Below are 15891 nucleotides of genomic sequence, written 5' to 3'. Positions count from 1 at the left end.
AAACACAGGTTTTATACTAATATCATCAATCTATGGATTAGTGTCAGCATATTTTTGTATTTGGAAACAAACAGCGTTAGAGCAGGATTAGCCTGGAATGCTAACCACTACAGATTTTTGTGCTTAATGCTAAAACTACTCGTGAACAAGTTGTTCCTTTTACCTGCATATCATTTTGTGGTTTTTAAAGATTCTGATCTGTTCTCATATTCACATTTTATTTATGGCCAGTGAAAGCAAATAGGATTTCTTTTGTAAGTGAAATGCAGATTAATACTGGCACAGCAGTTTCTCCAGGAGCTCAGGAACATTGTTGCTAAGCGGGTGGTCAGTTAGTTGATGATCTAATACTTGATGATCAAATGCCTGACCTCCCAAGAAAAAACCCAACATACTTCAGCATTCAACTTGAATTTAAAAAGAAGAAGCAGTTTTTAACACGTACTCGTTAAGCTCAGCATGTGGATGCACACCTCATTGTCAGATCCTCTCCTTAACTCCACGATCTTTTACAGAGCCCACCCAGGAGGTGCTGCCTGCCGACTGACGGATGCTGGAAGCTACCTCACCAAAAAAAAAGACGTAGTCCTCTTTTTCAGGGCACATTTTTTTACAACGTGCCTGCCAATACTTGGTTGGAGATTGCTGGATTTGATCCTCTAAGTAAACATGGACTTGATTTGGGCCTGTTTTAGGTTTTAATTGTATGTTTGCATAAGCCCTGCTGCCTACAGTGCACTGTTTCCCAGTTTGTGACAGCGGATTTTAATCAAATCGTGAAAGATGTCAGAAAGTACACAAAGTCAGTTTATTAATCTTTCAGTTGTGTCTCACTTCTTGACGTTCGAGCCTCGCTTAGCGGCTCTGTTTGTTTTTTAACGTGATTGGTCACCCCGGTTTTAAATAGTTTTGTTATATTTCCAGACAACATCATGATTGTCTTCACAATTACAAGTGACTTGGAACATAGTTTCTTCGTTTTTTTTATGCTGTAATAGTTTGAACAATCTGTTTTTTCTCTCTCTGTCTCTTCATAGGGCCCTCCTGGTCCAAAGGGTGAAAAGGTGGGTAACTGTATACTTTGGTGTTTTTGTTGCACAGTTAATATGAAGAAATACTGACATCCCACAGCTTTTTTCTTAAGAGTCTAAAGGCAATGAAATTCACCTAGTTAGCTATGCAAGATGCTCCCCTTGTGTGCAGCATGAAAGCCTACATATACTGCACTGGTTGGTGCTGTTCATTGGAAAAATGCATCAATGCAGCAGCCATACTGTGCAGTTGGAGAACAACTCCCAATGCATGTATGGCGACTGAGGCAAAAGATCTATACACAATAAATAATTAAAACAATCAAGAATAGCTTCATCTTCAGTGGTTTGGTTCATATTTATTATTGGAGGTTAAAGAAATGCAAACTTTCATATCAAATTGCTTCATCTTATGTTGGAAGTAGCAACAGGATTTCTTTCTAAATACAGTTCTGCAGTTTCTTTATGTGAATTGATAAGATATCTCCCTCTAAAGCACAGTTTTGTGCTGTGTGTCCTGAAAGAAGTCCTTCCACTCCCCTCTCTTTGGGAATCCACACACAAAGACAAACATTTTTTTATGCATTTGTAGCTCCAATTATGGCACATGTCTACGCTAACTGTTACTGTAGGGTGGGTCCGTGTCAGTGCTAAGAAACAGATCATTTAGGATTACATAACACAACACATAAAGCCTCAAATTTCACTGACAGGCATCATTGTCAGAATCTTAACGGTACATTCAATGCTTATGTTTTTTTTTAACATAAGCTAACATTTACTTAATTTTGTGTAAGTCAGATCAAAGAGGACCTGATTTATTAGCGCAAACTGAGTTTTAGTGCAAAAAAAGGTAATGTTGGAATTTACAAAGGAAGCGCCGTGACAACATTGCGTGTAACAGGTGGGAACCCAGCTCTAAGCTCACACGCTACCCATTTATAAATCTGGCCCTTAATGTTTAGTCAGCTTAAAATGATTGTGAAATCAAAGGAAAACTCTTGTATTTTACAGAGGAATAGATCAGAGTTTATAGTCAGACCTGTACACATGTGGTTTCTGGGCTCACATGCAAAGCTAACGGACTCATGCTAGCTTGCAATTTACTGTTGCACAGAAATTAAATGAATTTTCTTGAAATTTCACATGTATATCCTTAATATCCAATATCTTTGCTTTTAGTCTTCACGTGGATAATTGGTCTGCACCATTCATCATCTGCTTCTTTCATTTTGCATTTCCACTTCATCCTGACCTTAAGTCCTAGTATTGAGATTAGCCTGCAGTTCACAAATCTATAGCACAGAGCATTAAAGACCAGAAGTTTGAGCCCTCAGTTGAAACCCCTTAAATGCCTCACTGAGCACTCCTCCATAAAACAGCAGCTGAGCATGCAAAATAACCGCACAGTTTCTTTATAAGTCTGCAGGACTCGGGGACAAAATGTGGGCCTGAGGAATTTACACCAGAGTTAAAGTCCCTGAATTCACTTATAGAAAAGGGAACTTTAAAGTGCAAACATCTAACGTGCTCCTGAGGAAGATTAAGACTTTAACAGTTCATTCATCAATAAATGATTTATGCAGTGACTTGGGTAATATCACAATAAAGGACTGCTGTGGTGTACAGCAGAAGAAATACAATGAAATGGTGTGAAAGTAAGGTCCACATACTGTGGAGACAGCTTTTTGATTTGTAGATAGAAACTGATTATTCTTATTTGTAGGTGAATTTTTAATGAAAACTGTAATAAAAATAAAAGCATGAATGAAAGCCATATCCTGTGTTTCCTGGTAGAGCCACTGAAACCCCGCATACTGGGTCTTTAACACAAGGAAAAGTAGAGTGCATCAGATTGGCTTACAACAGCAGATTTATGATTTTTGAGGCTGATTATGATAATTGTGACTAACTATGTTCCTGCTGATGAGATGCATGTTCATGCTTCTCATGTGAACCACTTCATCTGCAGTTTAATGAAATGAAAAACAACTGTGTGCATTCTTCCCACCCAAGATGAATAAACCGTTTTCCCATTAAATCTGGGTTTTTTGGAACAAGGGCCCAATGAAAAATTACAAAAAAATTCCAAGAGATGTTTTATTTGAAATTTGTTCAGGCATCGCATTCAAAGTTTGTTTGAGCACAATTCCCATCCATGTGTGAAAGATTGGTCGGCTCATTTTACCGATGTGGTGAAACTGTAAACTGAGCCAACAGGAGAGCGACGTGCACCAAATGAGATGGTTTAAGGATGTTCGCTTACCCAATTCTAGACAGATTACAGTTATATTTCACTGTCTGACATTTGGTCCGGCACCACTCGTTTCAAAATAAAATAATAAAAAACTGAGTCTAAACTTTGCTTTTGTTTGGGCTTTTACTGTAATGTGATAAAGCCACAATCGACCATGCTGATCGATTTGAAACCAAATGTTTTCTGCTTGAGGATTGCGCGCTCTCTCTGCAGGGATCTACCCCCGAAAAGGGCAGAAAGCCATCTGAGAGATCTCTGGGGCATAAAATCTGGCACGGCACCCACCAAACCTCACACCACCGCTCTCTCCCTGTTCTGTCTTTCATATCCAATCCATGTCAGTCCATGTTATCATAAGTGATTTTACTCCCAACCACAATGGATAGTTGAGGGTTCCTGCATTATTTTTCCTTATCAATGTGTTCTGAATTATACCGCTGTAATTTGGGTGTGAGTCTCAGCTCGTCATTAGCGCCGCACTTTTGTATTTATGCGTGCGTGTTCGGGTATTTGTTTGACCCTTTCATTTGAAGACAAATTATTTTTCCTTCTTTCCGCAGGGGGATCAAGGCGACCAGGGACCACGGGTATGCGGTTTGCTCTGACTTCTTGTGATTAGCAGATGAATGTGACTGTGTGTGTGTGCGTCTCCCCCAGCAGAATTGTGGGCAAAAGGTTTGGGATGCATGAAATTCCTGGGATAGTGTTCTTCCAGTGTGGCCAAATACAACAAGCATTTCAGCACTGCTTATTTCCCCATCAAGAAAGGGCAGACGAACGTGCAAAATATTTTGGGAAGCATAGGGTGGTATCCTTTTCAAGATGCAGAAATTTTTTAGATTTTTTTTTACCTTGTGTCTCTAAATTAAATATGAGTACAAGCCTTTGCACACCAGCTGAAGAGCTCTGCTTAATCTCAGCAATAATCAAAAGCCAACGAGCTCAGTCGCTATAATTACTTGTGATTCACTTCAGTCTTCAAAGTGACATGGCATGTTCAGAACTATAATCATTTCCAGCTCTGCCGTTTGACATTTCTATAAAAGTGCTGCTTCTAAATGATGATAATGTGAGTGCTTTTCCGTGCTTGACAGACTCTGAAATTAATTACTCTATCTCCACTTAGCAGCTAGGGTAGCTCTCATTTTTCTCAAATAACGGTTAAAAAAAACGAGCCCTCTTTGAAAAGCAGGCTGCACAGGTTTGTTTAAAGTAGGCTGCATTAACCGAGGGTCCCACGTGCACGAGTCCACTTCTTCTGTATCATGTGGAGTCAGTAGTTTTGAATCCCGGTGACTGATTTCTTTAAGCATGGCACAGCAGGACAAGAGTTTGTCTTGTTTCAGTTTCCCAAGCGGATGTGATCCCAGTTCATATTCGATGCCCACCCAGACGTTAGTCAGCTCCCCTCAGGGCTAAAAAAGCAAGAGATTGTCTTGTGATTTGAATGACCTTTTCTGGGAAATTCGATTAGTGATAGATCTAATGTTACACATGGGCACTCTTCAAATTACAGTCAGGTTGTAGTTTTCCAGGTGGTTTTCCATTTTTGCAATATCTACAAAAACCAAAAAAAAAGAGAGAAAAGAGATGAAAAATATAGTCATATCCTCAGTTAGTTTTTGGTTCAATAAAAGACATTTCATAATAATTATAGCTGCAAGTGCCATAGTACTGAAACTCACAGGAAATGTCTTTAGTGGAACCAAATGTCCTCATTTGGATAGGATTTCTTGGTTTTGCTCCTAATTTGTAGCCTTTTAACCTCGGAAGTGGAGCCATCTGTCACTATCAGTTAAATGATTTATGTTTTGGAAACAGCAGTGTGGCCGGTGGAGTTTTCACAGGTCCTATTTGTCTTAGAGACTACATAAACAAACTGTCCATTTCATGAAAGCGTTTCATTAACTCCCGGTTATGGCAAAACTGTCCCCTAACAGGTACAAATGAACACGGTGTTGTAGTCATATGTGACGGACTGCAGGGGCATAAAAGCAGTCCAGGTCACGGCTAAATTGTATTAACTTCCCAGAGCAGCATATTGACTTTGCACATTAGATTAGTAGGTAAATGTAGTGTAGCGGTATTAGAAGGTTTTCCTTAATAAATGAAGGCATAACAGGACGAGTACTGCCTGACCTTGAGTCCATCTATCAGGCTGGAAGTGAAGCCAATTTCATGCCCAGTATTGACTGCGTGCAGGGAGTTGATTAAAGCCATATGGAGATACGTGTATACAAGAGAACATGTGAAGAGTGTCCCGTATGCACCAGTTTGGCAAATTCCCTTCAAATATAAACAGATTTAAACTTAAAATAACTTTTTTTTGGTGTGTTTTCTTGTAACATCAGGGGATCAGTTTAGAGTCTGATCCTCTGTGACCAAAGACGGTAAGAGATTCGCCATGTGTCCGAGAGAATTCCCTCACAAATGCCTACTTCCTCTGCCTGTTTCACGCATATCACAGTCAGCCATTTGTCTGCCCTGAAGGTCAAAGGTCATCTCCAAACATCAGAGGTTAACCAAGCAGCAAATAATAAATCGGCCAGCTTTAACAAACAAATACACAGCCAGCTCTGGAACTCCACTTTTAAAATACAATTAACAGGAGTTAGTAGCTATGCATATCACCGAGAAAGGTGTGTGGTCCTTTTGAGAGATGGCACCAGCTACAGCTGTCAAGCAAAGGTTGAACAATTCCTGGGTTCACTGAAGGGGGGAAAAAAAATCTGAAAAATTCCCAATAAACTGCCCAAATGTGACCGATGTGCAATATTCTTCCAAAATAAAGAGGCCACGATTATATAATTTCCAGGATTTGACTTTTTAGTCATGAACAAAGAATTATTTTCAGTGTATTTGTGCATGAAATCAAAAAAGCCTTCAAATGAATTTCGCTCGAGATAAATTCGATGTATCCGATTGATGCCAAATCTGAGGCTTCAGATGAATGTGTTATTACACACTTAAATGTATTAAAGCCATCTGTGTACAGAGCTGGTAATTCACTCCATATATAGATATTCAGAAAATGCCACAGCCTGTAGTCGCTCGGGATGTTTTGTGTGTTTGGTGTGGTTGAGGAGATGCTGGATCTGGCCAGCGTCCTATAAATGAGGATGCCTGTTGGCCTCGTATACGGCTTATTGTTTACTACAGATCCCAGTCACCTCGCTGCAGGCAAATACATGGAAACAAAGCTCCTTACCAAATAACCAACATTCGTTTCGGTTTAGCAAAGCAAAACAAGGCAGTCTGCGAATGGTTAGGATTCTCTGTCAACCACCATGTCATTATCATTCTCACATATTGACATCAGCTTGGAGGCAAGAGTAAGAGTTTACCCACACCTAGCCAAGCTTCTCTGCCTTTTAACCTCCTGCACAGAAAGCCTGAATTGTGTTTTAGACATGGTTGTTGTCAGAATGGCCACCACTTTCTCTTCGTTTGTCCCGTGCTGGCGTCTGAGAATGACCGTACGGTTTAAATTCACGACTCTAGAGACATCCCAGAAAGCAGTCGCATGTGCCAGCCTGCACATGAACAACACTACATTTCATGCCTTGACTTTTTATATTCTCTATTCCCACTGATCATAATCCAGTGCTTGCTTTCCCTCTTTGTCCTCGAGACATTTGAAGTTGTAAATAACATTTGAGGTTGTAAATAACTTGAAAAATACTTGCGCTTCAATTCCAGTTATGCACAGCGTGGCTATTGTATACAGTGTAAGAGTATCCACTGCTGTGCTCGGCTGCAGGCCTGAATTAAATTAGCCTGCCTTGAAACCCATATTCTTAATGAGCCATGCTTTTTGATTTATCTTTAGAAATCCAGAGGGACGGCACAAAAGCCATGTTTGGATAGGACAGATTTGATCTTAAACTTGAATATATATAAAGATTGATCCCTTGCAGGCCATGTTTATGCTACTATGCCAGTCTTTAAGATATGTTTTCATCATTTCATTCAGGCTGGTTATTTCTGACATAGCAAACCTGCAGGATAAGAGGATAAACAAGTGAATATGCAGCGATTGTGCAACCAGTGTGTGGTCATCTTTTGGTGCCATTTTATAGTTTTATTATTAAAGAAAAACGTATTTATATCAGCACCACACTCCTTTCAGTTACCCCTTCTAAGACCGCTCAGGGTTTCACCGTTTGCACAGCAGTTTTAGTTTACAGTGATACACCAGCTCACCTTGTACAAGTTGATTTTTTAAGTAGGGCTTCCATGTCACACAATGCATAAGAAAGGCAGGCTTTCATTTTTTAACTAACAACTGCTACAATCTCAAATGAGGCATATTGATCAAGAACTGGTTAAAACTACTGACTCCAGCATGTTATTATCCAGCTGACTTAGTATGAAAAAGAGAAACATTTTTAAAAATTGGGCTTAAATACATACTTAATCTCTGCCTATATAATATCATAGCTAGGCTAGAAGTCCCCTAATATAGCAATCCTCTCTTTAGCATTTAGCTGCTTTAAACATAAAAATAATTGCTCATGGCTTCTTGACATATGAACTTTCTCATATTTCAAAACATATGTTTTCCATTTGAGTAATAGGAGATCAAAGTCTTTAAGGAAGAACAGGATCCGATGTGTGTGGCAAATGCTACATTTTGGCTAATGCTTGTTTTTGGTAACATCTCCCAAGTGCAGTAAAGGACTTGAAATATCATAGAAACAATTGGGACATCCAACAATCTAGTTGTACAGTGTAAACTGTAAGCAACAGCTGCAACGCTGCAAATTTACGTGGGTAGTTATATACATTCAGTCAAAGAATGAATAAACAATTAAAGCAAACTTAGTTTAAAGCTAGGTTTTTTAGCCAGTTAGCCAGACATGCTAACAATTCTAGTTCATGTCAGTTCATTGGTTCACCCCATGCCCTGGTGAATTTAGGTGTTAAATCAACTTTCGAGGTTGATAGCATTATAGCACTGTAACATTGATAGCATCATTTAGCTAACTAGCATTTCTGGCACCAGCTAGCAAGGGCAGCAACATTTCAGTGTCTAGTCAACTAGATGCGCGCCTGCCTAGTTTATGACACTTTGAGTGTAAAAGATGATCTGCTGCAGTTTGATAGGCATGTAATAAAATGCAATGAAATAAAAATGTGTCAGCCTATTGATATACCCATCAATGTGATTAAATTTAATGGGCTGCATTTATTTGACTGTAGCATTTGGACAACCATGTTTAGCTGACAAAATGTCAGCGTTTCTGGATTCAGATAAAAGCTCTTCTTTGCAGCTGTAAACTATTGTCATCTTTTAACAAGGAGAAAGCCCGATGTTTTCTTCTTCCCTCCAGTTTTTATGTTTGGATCACATCTGTCATGAAGTTTGTTGACAAGGGAGTTGGAAACCATTTGACTGAATTTCCATCAAACATCTTGAGTGTCTTTGTGTTCCCTGAAGCTAAACGAACAATGCCACTTCTCAATTTACCAGCCTGTTATAGCTCAAAGTGTATTGTATGAATATTATTTCAACAAACGTATAATTGGAAGAAAACAAGAGGAAATGGTTACTTGTGCCATTGCAGCCCACACAGGATGATCCCAGTGCCATTGAACACACAGTTTTATTGAGGAAAGTAAACTTGGACTGTATCAAAGTTAGCTGTTTAAAATAAAATACCTGGTCTTGTTTAGCTTTGAATTTAAATGTCTGGTCCTCAGAAGTCTTTGTTTGACAGTTAACTTTGATGTTGGCTTTTTACGGCTCTTAAAAACTCATATATACATGTCAAAGAATTCCACATATTATATTTCAAACATTTATGAGGCTAGTTAGAAGCAGGATGCTTGTCTCCTTCCTTCTTCAACTGTTTTTGTTCACCCAGTGTTTGAATATCATGCGTGTGTTGTGCCATGTTCTGCTATTTGTCCCTTCAGGGATTGCCTGGTCTCCCTACGCTGGCTGCTTTGCACAGCAATCAGATCCTGACTGTCAAGGTTTGTCGGTGGTGCTGCTGCCTCGCTGCTCAGTCCGACCCCTCTGCAGCACACACTGGAAGTAAATTGTTGGCTGCCTTTCTCAAGGAGTGATGATGGAGTGCACGCAGGAAAAGTGCAATCTAATTAATCACAGCAGGTCAACCATTAGCCTCTTCTCAACACTTCTGCTACTAGTCTTTTCGCTCAAGAGGTTTGTTCTCCAGTCGACATGCTAGGCAGGTCAAGTGAATGCGTTGGCCTGTTACAACCTGGTAATATGCAGGTGACTAAACAGGCAACATCCTGAACACAGAGATGGTTTGGCTTGTGTCCATTGATGCTAAAATGAATTGAAGGAACTCCCAGAGGAATACTCAGTGATGAAGCAAAGTGGCATTTTTTTTCTTAAAGCTCAAGTTCATGGTTCACCACAAATCCTCCGATCCTCTAGCACGGCCTTGGGGATTGTTTCACTGCCAAATACCAATGGACACAAGCAGAATCAGACATGTGCTGGAAAAAGATTAGAAATGAACCTCAACTCAAAGGTTTGACCTCGCTGGTTTCAGTGTGCGCAGCTCTCAGGGTCTGACATAGCAGCAGGCACGACGATGATGATGACGGCACTTTCACAGTGGAGGAGTGATTCCCATTTTTCCAGGGGACTGCGAACTCGCTGTGGCGCGCTCGCACCCCAGAGGTGATAATTATGGGCCCTGGCTCCAAAAAATAAGCCCAGACTTCCTCAGCAAACCACCTCGGTGCTGGAAAAGTGTGGATTTCTCCCACCACCCCATCTGTGAAGGTGCTGGACCGGAGTTCATGAACACAGGCCTTTCTAACAGAATCTGTTTCTTTTTGCATTTGCCTTCCTCCTCCTCCTTCTTCTTCCTCCTCTGGGACTTCATCCTTCTTCAACCTTCTCTCACCTCTGACCTACGACCTCTTGACCTCACACACCTGCTCAGATGGTCTTCCCTAAGATCAATCATGGCTTTCTTTCCGCTGACCAGCAGCTCATAAAGCGACGGCTCATTAAGGTAGTGGGTGTGTCCTCACTCTCTCTGTCCACCGTGCCAAGTCTCACCAAATCACTTCTCTTTGGCCACTTTGCATGCAAGCCTTCAGACAGATCTGTCATAAGCACTCACGCTCCTTCTGTTATTGTTAAAGGAAAATATGGAAACTTCATTTTAAAAAAAGCTTTTATTAAGGTAAAATGAATTACTGTCCTGGCACCACTCAAAGGTTTTTCCCTGCAACTTAGGTTGCAGAATATTTTCATAGAATTTCTTATAATGCAGTATCATAATGGACCACACATTTTCAGTATATTTCCCCTGATTATTGTAGCTCTATACTTGTCAACTTCAAATGGGACTTCTTTGTTTTTTTGGAGTCGTTACCTAAAGCACCGTCCTTACTCAACTCATTATGGCCCTGTAGGATTGCATGCATTTTAAAGGATTAATATTTCAGCTACAAATCATTACGTTGCAGCTCCTCCTAACTTAAGTTGTATGCTAGCTCCAAAAAGCTCATTCGTCATGTTATAAATGGAGGCAGCCCATCGCCACCCACAAGAACATTCCACGACTCTCTCTTAATTATCATTTCACTGTAGTGGCTCCAGTCTCAGCAGTCCAAAAATAACACACCATAATGATTCTTTAATGTGTTATTTCGCCACACAGGGAGATCAGGGGCAAGCAGGGCCACCCGGGCCCCCGGGGCCACCGGGCCCTCCTGGACCGAGGGGGCCTCCAGGAGACACTGGCAAGGATGGGCCCAGAGGTGTGCCTGGTCTACCGGTGAGTACTGATTGTTGCTTGGCATCTGAGAACGTTTGATACTAGTTTTTTTTTCTACTCTATGTATCATTAAAATTTGTTTGGATCAGCAAAATTCTGTCAGCGTATCCTGTAATAAATACTCTGTCATTTCCAGTAAGTTTTAAACAAGTTCAGCTCTGTTTGTGCTTCTATTCAGTATGATTTTGACTTGTTGCTGGGAGGGTTTATTCCAACGAAAACCTTTCTAATAAATACTAGACAAGCTACATTACAATTCATCGCCCTCACGTCTATATAACTAAACATGAATAGGCTCCCAGGAGAAGGTTTTACTGTATAGATTTACATTCACGTGGTTGTTTTTCATTACCACGTAACATTTTCCATGTTCTTAAGCCTGTCATTGGCATCACGCTAATTTATGTGAACTTTGCCTGTGAGAGAAAGAAGAAACAGAAAAGGCCTGTCAATTATGTTGAGCTATAAAACCTTCTGAGGGATCCAGATCTTTATTGTCTTGGCAGAGATCACAGTAGGAGTGCGAAAATATTAAGTGTTGTTTATCTGGTTCTTTCCAAGTTTTTAAGATGATTTGCAATTCCTCCAGTGGCAGTAGTTGTTGCGTTTTCCCAAGAAATTGGTTTTCTTTTGCGAGGCCGCTTTATTGCTCTTGTGATTTAGGTCTCCTTTCATGAATAGCTCAGGAGGAGCGTCGCAAAAATTGTCCCGCAAAGACGTACCAATCAAATATGTACAAACATCGCTTTGGCATGTTCCTACAGTTCTCTGCTACACCACGAACTGTTGGAACATCGGTGCGATAGACATGAACCAAAAGTCGAAACAAGAACAAGGTTTCTGGAAACATACAGTGCAGGGTGCAGGTGGCACAGCTGGATAAGTGCCTCTCAGCCTACTTGGTGTATGGGCACAATGGCAAGCTCCTCTTTCAGCCTGGCTGCTATGCACCATATATTGGCTATTTGATACTATAATAGAAGGAATTTGAACATAATATGGAGAAAAGCAGCATTTTAAACGCAAGACTTGTTTTACGTAAGATTATAACACGCTCTGCTTCCATTAACGATTTTATGTTTCTTACAGGGTGATCCAGGACAGCCTGGGGAAACGGGACCCCTGGTGAGTCCAAACTTTGTTTCGAACATCCCCTTCTGTGGCTGCCCTGACACGCTAATTAACAACGTAGCCTTGCAGAATTGTTTAACAAAATGTAGGCGATACGAGTCCAGGGTTTTTCTGGGTAGTTTGACATTTTGAGAAATGGACATATTAAGACTTAGATGAAAAGAATGATCGCTTGCGTGACTTTTCATAAATATGAAATTATTGCTAGCAGTCACTTAGCTTAGCGTGAAGATTGCAAATGGAGCAGGACTGCCAGATCTGGCCTCTCCAAATGTGAGGAAATTGGCCTGAAAAATGCTTTAATGCTCACTAATTGACATGTTATAGACATTCTGAGTTAAATACATGCAGAAGTCGGAGTGTACAGGGGAGTCCTGTGTGTATATTTCCTTCCTGGAATTATCTAAATGGATGGAGACTCTTTTCTCTGGTTTTCCAGTTAAGCCAGACCCCAAGTTGAATTAGTGTCTTATTTATGATATTATGTGCAGAACTGTCAATGCCAAGGTAATTTTCCAAAGGTTCTCAAGCTTTGGACTGTATTTTATGTATTTATTTAATTATAAACTTAAGTTTTCATTTTATGTTTTTTTATCCGTTGTACTCAAAAGGCTGGAAAAGCCTTTTTTTGTGTCAATTTCTACTGAAAACATCAAAACTATGAAAAAAAAAAAGAAGAAATTATGTAGCAAGTTTGGTTTAATCAGAGCCAAATATGTTTCATATGTAGGACTTCTCAAAGCGGGCTCTGTTGTTCTAATGGCACCATTTGACTGGCAGTGTATATATTTTTCGTGAGATATTTGTGAGATGGTTCATCGATATGACAGCGAATGACACGTTTTATGCTAACTTGTTAAGAAAAAGTTTGTTTTCCCTCACAAACCCTTTGTACCGCATGGACGAGTCGCTGCTCCAGTTGATGGCAACTGGATACCACTTGCGGTGTTCAGCAAATAAAGCACTTGATTAAAGTTTCCTCATAAAAGCTACAACGAATAGGTCAAACCAAATTCCAGGGAGAGCAAGGATGGAAAACGTGATACAAAAAACACTCGATGTCACATCAGTGGATGCGGGGAGTGAAGGGAAGTGAAGCTGACAGAAGAGGTATTATCAAGTGCTTTCATCTCTGACTCCAGCTCCCCTTGACCTTTTCCCCTGTGGAAAAATTTGGTGGGCTGGGGAGAAATGGACAGAGGAAATAATTGAGGCTAGAGCGAAAAAGACGCATTGGGTAAAGGATCCAAAGGTGCTAATCAATCTTAGACGACTTAATGGGCGATCCTCTAAAGTAAAGTTCCCTCCCTCTTTCTGCTTTTTAAGTTACTGTTGCTTTTGTTGGCTTCGTGTTTTATCCCACTTTGGGCGGGTAGCTGTGTAAGCAGCAATGTTCGGTTTGAAAATCCACTCTGTGATGAATTTACACTTTGCGATGGATGTTCCCAGGTGCGCTCACATAAGCCTAGTGTTTGCACAACCTCCGATGACCAATGAACAGAGACTCTCAACCCGTCTGAACGTGAATTAAGGACTGCTTACTGTAACTGCTGAAATGAAGCATCCTCTTTCACAAGTATATACACAGCGTGACACTAATGTACTTTTAACAAGGAGTAAAGTCATCGCCCTATAAAGCAGCGTGAGATGAGCATGTCCCAGCAGTTGTAAAAACATGTGACAGCACAGTTACTGCGTTTGCGGCCTGTGATTTCATGCAACGACAGAATGTTTGCTGCTCCCTGGTAAAAAAGAGCAAAGATAAGATACTGGATTAAAGAGAAGAGTTTCTGTAGCTGATAAACCTCTGGAGAAGAAATAAAAAGACATTTTCCCATCTAAGAGAAGAAAAAAAAAATCCCGCCAGTCCCCGCCCTTGGTTGGCCTGTGCAAATCAATATGAATTAGATGCATAAGCAACAAGTCTCCACTTTGTGCAGCCAGCTGAAAGAATAATCTGTGATTGGCACATCTTGATCTCCACAAGTGAGCCGGAGGCAGGGATTCTGAGGTCACCGCTCGACCGACTTTTGCTTCTTTTGCAGCGCTCTCGGCGCTAGCGCCCACTTGACACAGCTCGGAGTTTTTTTTTTAATGTAGATGCTATTGTTAAAGGGGCAAAAGTAGATTCCAGAGTTTTCCAGCAGCCTTCCAGGACATGTGGTGCTGGTTAGAAGGATTAAGCTCTTGTGGAGAAACAAGGAGGAGGTGGGGGGGGGGGAGGTGGAAAGAAGAAGAACAAGAAGAAGAAGAAAAGGAAATATTTTCAGGACTAAGTTCAAAATCATCAGCGCCACGAGGTCTCTCTGTGGTAAATTAAGGGGGTCTTCAGCTCTCCAAAGGTGGCTTGCAGCCCCACACTCAGCATTCATCTGGAGCTCAGCTTGTTCAGAACAAAAAGTCCAAATATGTTCCATCCAAAGCTGAGAGAAGCCTCTTCCATCTGCTTTTTGGTGTAATTTCCAATTATGCAGCAGACTTTCACTGATCCCCTTGTGCATCCTATTCATTCCAAAGCTACCCACAATGCACCAGTAGCTCACCTTGGACAATCAATGAAAAAAAACTCCACAGGCATGAATGTAGGGACACATTCGCTCCTCAAAAGCCTGTTCAATGAAGACATACCTCTGATATTTTATTGACCTTGACTGAGTTTTCCTTTGCTGTAAAGCCAAACATGAGGAGCAAAGATGTGAGCGAATAGCTTATGACATGGTCGGGGAAATCAAACAATGTTGTGGGAAATGTGGACAAAACCATTTTAGTGGAACAAATCTGTTTGTTCTTAAAGGCAAATTCCTATTTTTACAGCCTTGGGTCTTATTATGTTGTTAAAACAAAGCACACCTACACTCAGGGGTTTTGTCTGGCATGCGGTTTCGTCCCACGGTGCGAAGTCATGTACGTGAGGTTAATTACAGATTCTAAATTGGCCATAGGTGAGGATGTGAATGGCTGTTTGTCTCTCCCTGTTAGCCCTGTGATGTACTGGCAACTTCTCCATGTGTACCCTGCCTCTCGCCCAGTGGCAGCTGGGGATAGGCCCCACCCTGTATGGTTAAGTAGTTAAGGAAATGGATGGATGGATTGATAAATGAGCCCGCAGACAGGACCATAGCCAGAATGTTTAAAATGCTGAGGTCACTGGATCACATTTACCTGCGGGGACTACAGCTGGAATGTAGCTAGTAACAAAATCCATTACAAAGCCTCTCTTTTCTTCTCTTTGACCCGACTACCACGTAAAGCATATAACTTTAAATCAAAGTGCAGATGTTTCATGAAAATAACGGACATTTTAATCAAATCCTGTGAATCTTCTGTAAGCTACACGTGTGGCTTACAAAACTCATCCATACTGCAAGGCGTGTAATTGTTGTGGAGATATTACAGATCAGAGCCAGCATGAAAATGTGACATCTGTAATATATGTATATAATCTAAAATCACCTGAATGTCAGTGAGCATCTGCCCACTCCAAGTATACTGTGGGGTCAGACGTGGCCCTGAAGTTACGAGCTACTTTTGACATGAGTGCACCAAATGTGGCCCAAATGTCACAGCACATCTGACATCTGGCCCCTCTATTGTGTCCGCCTGTGGCTGAGCTGAAGCAGCCATTCTCACCATGAATCAACATTATCAGTACAGGCCAAAAGAGACCTATACACAACTGTTAATACGGGCCATGTTTGGG

At 40.9% G+C, this 15891-nt stretch overlaps 1 protein-coding gene across 1 annotated transcript in view; it reads left to right on the top strand.

The window, feature by feature from the left end:
• Positions 1-15891, top strand: part of col25a1 (collagen type XXV alpha 1 chain) — a 153487-nt gene that overhangs the window by 102032 nt on the left and 35564 nt on the right. The window contains exons 5-9 of the mRNA XM_086283832.1: positions 1038-1064; positions 3849-3875; positions 9208-9267; positions 10944-11060; positions 12150-12185. Of these exons, the coding sequence (XP_086139958.1) occupies positions 1038-1064; positions 3849-3875; positions 9208-9267; positions 10944-11060; positions 12150-12185 (267 nt within the window). The remainder of the gene's footprint in view (positions 1-1037; positions 1065-3848; positions 3876-9207; positions 9268-10943; positions 11061-12149; positions 12186-15891) is intronic.

The sequence above is a fragment of the Aulonocara sp. 'chitande type north' Nkhata Bay genome, linkage group LG3 (genome assembly GCF_057382095.1).
Source record: "Aulonocara sp. 'chitande type north' Nkhata Bay isolate Kocher_YH1m ecotype deep benthic linkage group LG3, A_spYH_male_GT1.1, whole genome shotgun sequence".
Lineage (NCBI taxonomy): Eukaryota > Metazoa > Chordata > Actinopteri > Cichliformes > Cichlidae > Aulonocara > Aulonocara sp. 'chitande type north' Nkhata Bay.
Note: the sequence above shows the minus strand (reverse complement) of the source record. Positions and strands in the feature narration are given on the sequence as shown.